The 13,556-nt window shown below is 29.3% G+C and overlaps 2 protein-coding genes across 3 annotated transcripts in view; one reads left to right on the top strand and one right to left on the bottom strand.

Annotated features, from left to right (window-relative positions):
• LOC108751700 (soluble guanylate cyclase 89Da-like) overlaps positions 1 to 3,215 on the bottom strand; it is an 11,157-nt gene extending 7,942 nt beyond the window's left edge. Inside the window, exon 1 of the mRNA XM_018492009.1 lies at positions 3,174 to 3,215. Within this exon, the coding sequence (XP_018347511.1) occupies positions 3,174 to 3,215 (42 nt within the window). The remainder of the gene's footprint in view (positions 1 to 3,173) is intronic.
• A 2,086-nt stretch (positions 3,216 to 5,301) lies between these two features.
• Positions 5,302 to 13,556, top strand: part of LOC108751769 (RUN and FYVE domain-containing protein 2-like) — a 20,460-nt gene continuing 12,205 nt past the window's right edge. The window contains exons 1-10 of one of the 2 annotated variants that reach the window (XM_018492171.1): positions 5,302 to 5,515; positions 9,099 to 9,485; positions 9,974 to 10,152; positions 10,224 to 10,333; positions 10,717 to 10,924; positions 11,035 to 11,198; positions 11,292 to 11,454; positions 11,525 to 11,641; positions 11,800 to 11,940; positions 12,618 to 12,965. In XM_018492171.1, coding sequence (XP_018347673.1) covers positions 5,326 to 5,515; positions 9,099 to 9,485; positions 9,974 to 10,152; positions 10,224 to 10,333; positions 10,717 to 10,924; positions 11,035 to 11,198; positions 11,292 to 11,454; positions 11,525 to 11,641; positions 11,800 to 11,940; positions 12,618 to 12,965 — 2,007 coding nt within the window. In that variant the 5' untranslated portion in view covers positions 5,302 to 5,325. Of the gene's footprint in view, positions 5,516 to 9,098; positions 9,486 to 9,973; positions 10,153 to 10,223; positions 10,334 to 10,716; positions 10,925 to 11,034; positions 11,199 to 11,291; positions 11,455 to 11,524; positions 11,642 to 11,799; positions 11,941 to 12,617; positions 12,966 to 13,556 lie in introns of those variants that run through there. The other variant, XM_018492170.1, reaches the window with a different exon arrangement.

Here is a 13,556-nt window from a genome sequence, read left to right as displayed (position 1 = left end):
CGAGTTCCTAACGCCTAATAATAATAATAATAATAATTTCATATTTTTATATTTATCACTTCAATTTTGTATTAAATATTTTAATTTTATATTTAATATTTTATCTTCTAATTTATATAATTAAGATATATCTAAAGTGAATAAAATTGGGGTACAACATGAAAAAAGCTGTAATAAAAGCTATAATATATTACAATAATAAGTTGTAATTCTCCTCTCTCTAAATTATGGCTTAATTAAAACAGTTAAAATTCAATGTAATTGTAGAACAAATAACTCGGAAATATAAACGGAACGTAGAGTATTATTTGGTAAAGATTAGTATTTGCAATAATACCTTTGTTGCGTCTGATAATAAATTCCATGGATCAATTATATTTCGATTAAGATAATCAAATCCCATTTCCCAGTTCACCTATGTTAACTAATCTTTCTATTTTACTAGGATGAGATGTGGTCACGAAAATGAATATGTGATCTTTAATGTGGAAAGCTCTCAGGAGCCATATTGCAAATGAACATGCAAATTTACAAATTGAAATGATCTAACAACTAAGAAACAACTAAGAAATAATTTAATATTTTAAAAGTATTTTTAATTTTACAAAAATGTTTTTAAAAATTTTTTAAAAATATAAATTGATTTAAAAAAATAGATTTACTAAAGACGCATAAAAATAAATAAAATTGTTAATGACTAATGATACAGTACATATAATACATTATAATTAATAATCCCTATTTTTATCGTAAATTAAAATTTATAATATTGTCATTATTTATACATTGTGTGTATAGATATAAAATACTAAAGATAATAAAAAAGAATAAAAATAATAAAGAAATGTATGAACCTAAATTACATTTAATATAAAGAAAAAACATAAATAGAAGTATCATTAAGAGATATTTATCTATTAAGAGATAATCTATATAATTATAAGTGATTAAAAAAAGATATAAAAAAAAATAAGGAAGATATTATTAAAACAAATTAATAGAATCGGCCTTACATGTTGACAAAAAGGAGATTCTATTTTTAAAATTGTATTTGTACAATTAAGACATCAGATATTAAAAGGAAGTAGTTATAAATCCATCCATATTCAAGTACCTCGCTTATTACATATCTACAAAGCGTTTCCTTCGCAAATACGTGGCATACATTATAAGTACTTACGTAGATAATATAATAATAATATATTATTATTATTATTATATTATTAATTATTACTTACGTAGATCAAAATTTTTTAAATAATTTTCAAGAAAAAAATAGAACATATTAAGTGAATTAATTATTATAATAATGTATATATATAATAATATTAATTATTGTATGTAACTAACAATAGCATAAAATAATGTTTTACGAACATTATCATTAAATCTTACTTTAAACTGCGTAAAGAATTAGACAGATTGATGAATGAATTTAATTTTGATTCTGTTTGTCTCTACAAAAAGATAGAGTAACGAAAATTGCAAATATTAAGCTTCAATAAAAATGTATTCGGCCTTAACTCTGCAATTAAATATCCGGTGAGTATATATACAGTTCATTAAAATGGACGCTGACAAACGTGCAATTAATATAGATTTGCCGAATTTATTAACACGTCGATAGAAACGTTTTAATTATAATACAATTTACACTTTATATTTATTTTTTCATTATTTTTTGAGATAAAAATTTATAAAAACTTTAATAAAATTTGAATAAACTAATATAATAAAAGAATATGTAATATACATATCTATAGAACTGCATTTATGTATGTACTTGACAAATAACATATAGTAAAAGCACTGAATTTTCTTTTAAAAATATAATTTTAGTTTTATTGTATGATAGAAAATGCCTTAAATTGACATTTATTTTTATTAAATTCATTAATTTATCAAATTTTTAACAGTTACATAAAATTATCATAACTTTTTTTAATTATACATATATAAGTATAATATATTTTTTTTGAAAATAAAATGTCTATTAATAAAAAAAAGAACATGTTAGGAAACATGATAGGATTCATTAAAATCTGCGCAGCTAGAAGATAAATGTCCCTTGACGTATAAAAAAAATCGATCGCATTTATTCAACGTAAAACGAGCGAAGAAGAAATTATTTTTAATATTATTAATAAAAAGAAAAAAGTAATCAAATAATTAAGTGAAAGAATTTGTCTGAGAAATAGTTTTAATATTTTTAAATTACAGAAACTTTTGATCTTCGTCAGCACAACATTCACAATCTCAAACTTCTTAAATTAAATATTTCCAAGAGCGGCTGCGCCACTATAATTTTTACCAAACTTGCGATTCTCTATGTTATTCGTAATAAACAGAACTAGAATTTTGAAATATAAAAACAGCATAAAATAAGATTTTCAAACTCTTACCAAATTTATAATAAATTACTTTAAAAAATTTTTAAATGTGTGTGTGTATGTGTGTATGTGCAGTTTACAATTAAATGATTTAATAAAAAATATTAAAGAAATGTTAAATTATTTTATGAAGAAAGATTAATCAAAAAACAATTTTAATAATTAAGTAAATTAATAAAAAATGTGTGCTAATTTAGAACACTTATAAATTGTAAAATCATATTTTTTACGATTTTATATAATACATAAATTTTTATTTTAAAAAATTGAAAAAATTAAACAACATTATAAATAACATTTTTTTGACTTCTTTAAATTTCATTATAAGCAACATATTTTGATTAATACATAAGCGATTTATATATAACATAAATAACTAAAGCACCAACGTTACTTTGACTTTAAGCGACACTTAAAACTGTCTTTATGTCATTTTAAAGCGAAAGAAAAACAGAGACACAGAGTTTTAAGCCTTGCTTAAAGTCAAAGTAACGTTGGTGCAACTGGGCCTTAATCATTTTTTTTTTTAAATAGTAGTGTAGTAATGTATAATAAGAATTAAAGAGTTTTTTCAATAATAAGATAATTTTTAATTTTTGCCATTATTTACAAGGAAAAACAAATTTTAAGAAATTATGTACAAAACAGCTCATCATAAAGAAAAAATAAAATTTTAATTCAAACTCAATCGTTGTGCAAATATATATGTCCCAAGTAAGCTATATATCCTATGTTAGCTAAATATACAATATCAATTCTATGATTTATTTGTGCTTTACTGACCTGTATGAAATATTGCACACTTTCCAGCAGCATCCCGTACATCTTGACGAACACGAATTTCACTTTACTTTAAGTAAAGTTTATTAATTAAATTAAATAGAGGAAATATTCGAATTTATAAAACGTTTTTTTGCAATCTTATAACACTAGCAAATCGAAATCCTTCACATTATCTAGCTCCATTGTAATCGCAACGTTCAGAAGACAAGTGTCGCGCCATTAGAATCACAACCTGGTACCCAGTGTTATTTGAACAATAGACTCCCTTCAATGCAGTGAGGAGAGGGAAGTTGAATGATGTGCGATAGATCCTGTTCTGACTGTGGCTTGAGGGTTACTCAAGCTAACAAGAATGGATTGAAGAGATGTACCTATGCGATGCGTGTGCGCAGACTTTATCGCTGTTTTATACAGAGGCGTTTATTCTAAATGTTTCAAGAAATAAATTTTAGTTCACAATTATTTGATGTATGTAAAATTATTTACGTTTAATTTCTAGAGAGTGATTTATTAATTATATTTTGAATAATTAAAAGATTCTTTTCATTAATATTTACGTCTTAATAAATTTGTTTCCAAAAGAATACATAAAGACATATTGCTAAAGGTGTTCTTAAAATTATTAATCACTTTAGAAAATATATAAATAATTTTTCCAATTGCGTTTTTATAATTAAATTATACAGAGTGTCATTAAGTTACAGCATTACCGATCCTAAGCAGGTAGAGCGGACTGAGTCGAAATGTCCTCTACCATTTTGCGATTTTCGCAATGGTTAACAAGATATTAATTACTAAAAATCGCTAAATATTGGTTTTCAATCATTTTTTACTCAAATATTATCAATTTTATAGAAAAACAGCAACAGATAAAAATGATTTATTTTCTTCTTATAAAGTTTTAAAAATTTTTTCAGAATTTTTTCAGAATTTGTTGGTACCATATTTTCTCATGGTGGTAAAAATAAGAAAATGCAATACTAAAAAATTGATAAAAAATTTTGAAAAAATTTTTAAAGTTCTATGAGAAGAAAATAAATAATTTTTGTTTTTTGAAATTTTTCTGTAAAGTTGATAGTATTTGAATAAAAAATTATTGAAAATCAATATTTTGCGATTTTTAGTAATTAATATTTTGTTAACCATTGCGAAAATCGTAAAATGATAGAGAACTTTTCGATTTAGTTTTAGTCCACTCTGCTCAGGGGTGGTGTATTTTAATGAGACCCTGTATAAACTTACAGATATAAATACATTTTGTATATACATTCAATATATTCTCATAAAAAAAAAAATCTACGCGATTTCGAGATACTCGCTATTTTCCATATATACAATCATATTTTTACTCTCTCTATCTGTAATCTGGGTCTTTTATAAATTAAATGTTAAATTCTTTATTTAATAAAAATTTAAAATTGAACAAAAATGAGAAAAAATAGAAATTTGTTTAAAAATGTATCACTTAACATTAAAAAACCAAATCTGTCTTCATTATTTCAAAGAAATTTGAGAGTAAACTAAATTTTACTTTTACTAAAGTGACCAAGATAGTAGACAGAGAGTTAAAATTAAATAAGTGGAGTGTATGAGAAAAATTCTTTGTGAAAAATTAAAGAATAGAACAAGAATTTATTCGTTCCCACATACATATACATATAAAAAAATGATAATATATTTTAAGAGATAATACACCAATAAAAGTCGTATAAAACATCTAGGTATTATTTCCAGGAAACAGAAATATGTACAAATATTTATCTTCATTCGTACATTAGATTTTTACTTCGTTAAAAGTCAACACAAAGTTGCAATTATATATCATAATTTTTACATCATCTCTTCATTCAATTGTAAGCCTTAATATTCTCAATCATTCGGCAAGAATCCAAGAAGCTCAATGGCAGATTTGTCGCTACATTTGTTTCAATTCTGTCACGTTACTCCGATTTCCATGTTTATCGGGCAGAATCTGATGTAGGCGTGAGTGTGCTGCGTGACGAGAATTCTTACCACGTGTTGGCAAAAGGAATGACGCGCGGCCTACTCGCTGCCGTAACAGAGAGATACGAACACATTTACGCCCACGTATACGTACATGAACGTTTCTGTATCGGTGAATGCGCCGTTAGTCGACAGTGGGAACGTAAACATGGCCGCAGAGAGTGGCGACGGTTTGCCAATATCCCCGTCCGAGAAATCGCTCACCGGTAGCCTCGCGTCCGACGAAAATGAAAAAAGTGTCTCACGTTCGCCGTCAAGTTATTCCATACGGGAGGACAAATGGCCCGATCTCGTCGTGTCCAGACCCAGAAAACTCGATGTCTGGTGGTTGCCGAGACGTGAGTACACAGCCCGATGGTTGCATGGTCTCATGATTCGGCGCGCTTTTTAAAAGTCCGGCGCTCGCGGGCTCAGCTTGGCGCCCGCGTGTTAAGCGTGCGTGGACGTACTATGCGCCCACGTGTCTCGCCATTATTGTTGTTTCTCTATTGACGATCATTCTGTCAGCTAGAAGACGTTGTATAAACTTTATAGATAATACATGTTTCAATAATTATGTAATTGTGTCAGATATATATGACAATGAAGCTGCAAGCAACTGCACTTTTCTTATTGCACGGATTATAGCGTCATAACATTTTTCTTTTGTGTAATTATATTAAATTATAAATTTGTATGTTAGAGACAAGAGACTTAGTTTTTATTATATCGTGTGGTATATATTTTTATAATTTTGTATAATATGATTAAGAGTTCGAATCATGACTTTAAATAACGCGCTTCAAACAATGTTAAATTAACAACACTATATAAATTTTTGAAGATAGAGAAAAGGAGTAAATAAAAAATTGATTTTTGTCATGCTACTAAGCGTAAAGTTTTCGATTATTTTTGAATTTCTTACAATTATTACTTGTTAAAAGATACAAACGCTGTAAAAACTTTTAAAATACCAACTAGCACTTATATGTTTCAAGAATTTCAATTATTTTAAATTATTTGTGCTTTTATTTGTCGTAACACGTAACATACACGCAAATTCTATTTCGTGTCTATTTATGTTGTGTTGGGAGTTTTACAATAAATATTTACAAATAATATAAAAAGTATATTATTGTAAATAATATAAAATAAAATGATTGAAGTATAACATGAAACTCCGTGCGAGATCGACTTGATCAATCGACGGATTCGATCCCGACCTTCGTCTTGTATGCTTCGATTTTATGAAATGTTAATTTGGAGAATTTGAAGAATGTGAGGAAAAGTATGAGTAAAAATAGTAATCCATTTCGGGAATTTATATTTTATTTATTTTTTCTATATAAATTAAATTTTATATTAACGAGGATATACAAATTGATATAAATGGAAATCATAAACGTTTGTATATTATTCAAACTATATAACACTTGCAATAAAAATCAATATTTATTTAATCAGATTCCTTTTAAGTGTTGATTTTCAATTTTTATTTTATTTAACTTACAATTAGATTATATCAAAATTTATAAATCTTTCTTTATACGAAAGTATTTTTATATGTAACAAATTTAATCAAGTTTGTTAAATTAATGTAAGGTACTTCGAGGAAAGATGCCACAAAGGGGAAGACGCCACTTTGTTTATAATTTTTTTATAGAACATGCATTGGTCATACTGACTGTACAAAAGCGTGTGGTAAACAGTTGCGCAGTTATCGGCAGAGATGAACAAAGTCGATTTGTAAAAATTACGAAATCCGAAAAAAATTACGAAAAAGGTAGATCGTGATACATACTCTTTATAATATTTGGTATGCTAATAACTAAGGTCTGTATTTCGATACTTACTGTAAAATCAAATGATACGGTTTTAATCGGTGTTCTCTGGAGGTCGCGGATGATATAGATTATAATTTGTAATATTCTTATATGCGTAAAAGTTGCAATTGAATATTTCTCTTACACTTGAGGATAAAATGAGAGTAAATGCAAAACACAAAGAAATGCTGTTTAAACGAATAAAAGTGTGTCCAACTTTTACTTCCTAAATTACTCTCTTTCATATTTTTTCAATTTATGTTTTATCATATCTTTATGTGTTCTTATAGTTTAAAAATCCTTAATTATGGATTATAAATAAATAAAATATGCAAGTTTATATTATATCACATTATATAATTGTGTGTGACATCTTTTCCCATAGGAGGTGGCATCTTACTCATACATATATGGAGGGAAGATGCCACTTTTACAAAATATAACATATCAATTTTTTTTAAATATATTTTTTAATAATACGAAACATCAAAAGTTTAATTTATTGATTTGTATGAATAAAGAAAGGTTGCTAGAATATACAAATATACAATATTTTTTCGTTCGTTAATTTAATAACATTAAGAAGTTATTCAAGAATAAAAGCTTAAATATGGCGTCTTCCCCTCAATGACGTAAGTTATTTTACTATGAAGTTTATTGAACTTTTTTATCAGTATGTTATTATGTATTATCAACTTCTGTAATTTTATTTGCGCGGCGTGCGGACTTTAATTACATATATCAAGTGATAGTGTATTATTGAGAGCAATAATCTTTTATGTGTTTTTAATATGTGCTGTGTGTATGGTTATCTATCATGTGAATAATCACGGAAAGAAAAGAGAAGACTAAACAATGTGGTACGTTAATACTAATTTTAATACAATGTCTGACTGTACTTTTAATGATGCTTCTTTTTTGTAATTAATGTGATATGAAAATTATAATGAAGTTATTTACATTGTTAAATTTTCTACATAAGAAACCCCCGTATTTACAGCTGCTTTAATTTTACGTGACATAATGAATATATGTTAAAAATTATAGTTCAAATGAAATAATATTAAAAGATATTTTTAAATGCTAATTATTTATAATTATGTATATAATATATTGATCTTTTCGAAATATTAAAATAAAATCTTGAAACATGAAAATTATCCTCTTTACTCTCTCGTTTTATTATCCTACTCTTTTCTGTAAGAATTTTTATAAATTTTATTCTTATTGTTGCGTGCTGTTATACCGGTAAAGCAATATAGAAAAGTGATGGCAGCACCACATAGCAATGCGCAGCGACACCCGTATTGATTATCGTAGATGGAGGCAAAGTCAGCGGGAAAATCAATATCCACATTTTGCCGGCGCTCTCGCTATTTTCGACGTAAAATTTTCCTCGCTCGACATTCCGTACGATTTCCAAGTTGTTTCTATAAGTGCGCTGATTCCTGGACACGCGCCGCTTTATAAGCGAATAATCATATCATCGTACAACGATGTAGTCGCGTTAGTGCACGTTCATCATTTCTTCTTCGCCTAAGCTGAGATTCTATTTGCTATTTCTATCTCTTCGTTACCTGCAGTTTAATTGGAGCACTGCTTATTAAAGCAAGCATCTATTTGCCTTCAAGAGACAAGTAGTGCTGATCGAAGGCTGATCTAATGTCTAAAGAAATAACAAGAAACAGCAATACAATTAACATTTACAAATTTTTTACGTTGTTGCCAACAACGTAAAATCTGACTGCAATATATATATCATCATTTACTGGTGACTCATCCATTGCGACACATTTTTCTATCAGCTGATCGATGTAAAAGAAGAAGAATATTCTCTACTGTGCAACATTGAACAAATTAATATTGTGAAGTAATAGACCCATCGACTAAAAATAGATATTGGAAGAACAAAACGACGCTTATTAATTCTGATCCATTTATTATTTTAATAACGAAAAAAAAATCTAGCTCAAACAAAACGAGCTGTTTCAATCTACGAAAATTATTACTGAAGGAAATAAAAATCTGTGCAAATCAATATCTAATAATCACGTCTATATAATAGCAAACGAGCGTTGAAAGATATATATACATAAATCTTCAAGATCGATTGAGACAGTGACGATAGAGGAATCGTCTTCTATGCGGCAGGAATCTCTGACTGGTCTTAAATTGCGGCCGCCGGGCGATCACGGTGGTGTACATCACGGCGGGGTCATGCTGGAGGAAGATATGGCTGGTGCCCAGGACACAATATATCTGTGCAATTTTCGAGTGTCGGTAGATGGCGAGTGGCTCTGTTTAAAAGAGCTTCAGGATGTCGAATTCTCACTCCAAGATTCAATGCAGCGGTCACCTTCACCACCGCTTGCTCTCAGTGGTATTAATCATCATCATGATCATCATCATCACCATCATCACCATCAGCAACAGCTTCCCGAACAGCGAGAGCTTCGCGATATTATGCCACCAAGTCCACCGCCATTGCAGCACGTCTCCAGCTTGTGTCTGTACTGGATGTTACTGCACTCGCCTGTTTTAATTATCGGGATACATTCAGGGATATTGAATCAGTTTTTTTTTCACACAGCAAAATTTGATTAATTGTGTTATGACATTTATATGGGAATAAGTTTCGCTTTTCTTGCTCTCTTATAATGGAAAAAATATTTTTTCCTCTTGTCACGCTTTACCGTGAGCGCTTTGGTTGGAATGTATTTTTTTAATAGCCAAACCGTTGCAAATTTTCGCTTACTGTTTTACACTTTTTTATTTATATTTTATTTATTATAGAAAGTATGAAATCATAAAATTAACGCACAAATGCTATGCAATCATTTTTACATTGTTTAAGTTCCATTGTGATTTTAGTTAAGGATATTTATATATTCAGGATTAGATACTTGTTGTCGAATTTGAAATTACTTTTAACGGGAAGGGAGGGAAATTAATTGAGATCATACTGCAAGTTGGAACACACGTATTTTTTTGCAGCACGAGATCCAGTCATCATCGAGAGGAGTAATCTCGTTAACATTTCAAAACTAATCGTCAAGGAGCTGATCGAAACATCCTTGAAATATGGTCGTATGCTCGATTCTGATCATATGCCATTGCAACATTTTTTCATCGTCCTTGAACATGTGCTTAGGCATGGTTTACGGCCGAAGAAGGTAAAATTTAATGCCGTTCGTGCCAAAGGAGTAATTTTTACAACCTGATACTAACAGGTCTCCGATTTCAGGGTCTTCTCGGACCCAAAAAGGAGCTATGGGATATTCTTCAGCTCGTAGAGAAATATTGTCCTGAAGCACAAGATATTACGTCCAGCATTCGTGATTTACCTACTGTTAGGTACTGCATATTTTTATTCTCAGAATGTGATTCATATCTGCTTGAACTTGCCCGATTAATTAACAAGATGTATAGCTTATATTTTATCTGCGATAAAATGAAATATGCACGTAATATTTTATGTTAGGATTTTTTGTTAAAACGTTATCGGTACAGTTTATATTAATCAATGATGGAGTGTTTAGACTTTTTTTTCCTCAAAGAATTTTTCTTAGAATTTTTTAAAAAGTTTCTTATTATTAAAATTATTTTTATATTTTTTTGTTGAACAGTATAATTATATTTAATAATTTTAGAATTTAAATTAATTTAACATTTTCATCGATTTTTTTTGTAATTATCAAGTCTGGGATGTAATATTTTGAAATCATTACCATTTTTAGGACGGCTATGGGTAGGGCGCGGGCTTGGTTGCGTATGGCATTGATGCAAAAGAAATTAGCAGATTATCTCAAAGTTCTGATAGATCACAAAGATGATATTTTGTCCGAATATTTTGAACCAGATGCTCTGATGATGAGCGAAGAGGCAATCGTAGTAATGGGTTTGTTAGTGGGATTAAATGTGATCGATTGCAATTTCTGTGTAAAGGTCAGTTTGGATTATTGTCGCGTCTTTCACATACGTGAAAGTGTGCATGATTGCGTTTAATTAAAATGATAATGACATTAACTCAAGATCGATTGTAACTGTTGTGATAGGAAGAAGACCTCGATTGTCAGCAGGGCGTAATTGACTTTTCACTATATTTACGCAATAGTAATCATATACCTGGCGAATCGCCAGATGATGAACTCGAAACCGACAATATGACCACAGTGCTTGATCAAAAGAATTATATCGAAGAACTTAACCGACATTTAAAGTAAATATTTATTTCACAAATTTTAAACAAAATATTACGCAGTTAGTTACAAGTGTTATACGATTTTTTTGACATTTCTTCTGTCATTTTTAGTGCTACAGTAACGAATCTCCAAGCTAAAGTAGAATCTTTGACGACAACAAATGCTCTTATGAAAGAAGATCTTGCTATTGCTAAAAACAATATTTTATCGCTTCAAGAAGAGAATAGACAATTAAAAAAAGAACTTGGTATTGAAGTTAAAGATGCAAACGAGGTATTGACGCAATCAAAATTTCGTGTTATTTACAGATTGACGTGTTACTGAATGATTGATTTAATTTCAGAATGGAAAAATACCTCTTAAAATAACAGAAACGACTGCTGAAATTGAAGAACTTAGATGCAGAATAGAATCTGAAAAAAAATCACGACAAGATCTAGAGAAAGAATTAGAATTGCAGGTTAATAAAAACCCGTATTGTTTTATACTTTTTTCTGTATCTTTACACAAATAGAATATTACAACGCTTAATACTTTCTTACAATGATATAGATTTATAAAGTTAAGTAAAGAAAAATAGTGACTGTGATAAGTATTTTTATCTTTTTTTTTATACAGATTAGCATGAAATCTGAAATGGAAGTAGCTATGAAGTTGTTAGAGAAGGATATACATGAGAAACAGGATACTATAATATCTTTAAGGCGTCAGCTGGAGGATATCAAATTAATCAACTTGGAAATGTACAAAAAGCTGCAGGTGGTGTAATTTTCAACTCTATTCTTGTATAATTTTTTAATCCCGTGATATAGTCTACTTGTACTTTATCTAATTATTTTATTTAAAAAAGAGAGAGAGAGAGAGAGAGAGAGAGAGAGAGAGAGAGAGAGAGAGAGAGACAGAAAGAGAGAGAAAAGTGTTTATAATATGTTATAACTTTCTTTTAATAAATTTGTTTTGTTTTAATTAGGAAATATTTAATTATTTATTTAATTACTTATAATAAAATTGTTCTTTATATATAATTTTATAAATAATATTTCTTATTAAAACCTATGTGATATTTAATGTAGACAAGTATACTGTATCGCGGAACGTGATTTCTTTATATAATTTACTGTTTATAAAATTTTTAATCATAGGATTTACTCTTAAATAAGATCATTAGTGGTAGCACGAAAACAATGATCTGCTTTATATTTTTCCGCATTTTATTGATATTTTTCTATTTATTAATATTGCAGCCTCTTAATGAATAGCTAAATTATCTTTTGTGCAAAATAGGTTGTTATTACATTAACGGTACTTAGGTGCTTTTTTTATGGATGTGAGCTGACAATGGGAATTTTTATTTCGCCGGTATCTTTTCTTTTCGGAGAAGATTTCGGCATAAATTCGACGTAAATTCTCCGTTTCTGGACGTGTTTCCCTTGTAGGAGTGTGAGCATGAACTGACACAGAAGGGCGAGATGGTGAGCCGTCTTCACGCGAAGACTAATCAGATCGGCAAGATCCTTAACAATCTCGAGAAGTATAATCATTTGATGAAGGATGGTGAAGGTATACGGAGCCCTACCACTCCGGGTGGCGTATCGAAATCTATTCTTAATAAGACTACCCCCACTACCCCGAGGGGTTGCCTACCCATGGAGAATGCGACCTCTCGGTCGATGGTTGATCATCAACGCTCTCTTGACGAGCAGCCAGCGACAGCCTCTAATGACAAATTGAAACAAAGTCGTTCTACCTGCGAGATTTCCATGAATAGTTCAACGACCGAGCAAGTTGCGAAAGAATAGAGACAGCCTACCCTTAAACGATTAATTTCACAGCGGATCTTGACACTTCGGATATCGCGGCTATTCAGTGCTGCACGCGAGGCGTACATTTTTTATATGTACACCCTACAGAGTTGTGCAAAATTATTTTACCTGATTTCCACCTGTGTTTCGCGCATAGTATATTGTCGTACACACCTATTCAGTGCCACTTTCGAAGATTAATTGACGTTATGTTAACAAATGCAATAATAACTACGATACAATATTTACTATGATGTAACGAAATGATTTAGCAGACTTTTCTGAGGTACTGAATCGAGTTGCCGACGCTTTAATCCGATACAGACTGTTACGTTTAAGACAATAATTCTTATAGAAGTCTCTACAATATTGCATTATAAAGTATACAGTGGCTCCCAAAAGCTTCTGACCAACATATAATTTTATGATAATTTTTGTCAATCTGTTTTTCCATTTATATGTTAAGTTAATAAAGTTCTCATTCTAATCAACTTAGGTATATAATATTTTAAATATTAGAATGTATTCAAGATATTTATATATCAGAGCTTTATTTGTAAAGATTCTTTATCT

Source organism: Trachymyrmex septentrionalis, unplaced genomic scaffold (genome assembly GCF_001594115.1).
Source record: "Trachymyrmex septentrionalis isolate Tsep2-gDNA-1 unplaced genomic scaffold, Tsep1.0 scaffold51, whole genome shotgun sequence".
Taxonomy (NCBI): Eukaryota; Metazoa; Arthropoda; class Insecta; order Hymenoptera; family Formicidae; genus Trachymyrmex; species Trachymyrmex septentrionalis.
Note: the sequence above shows the minus strand (reverse complement) of the source record. Positions and strands in the feature narration are given on the sequence as shown.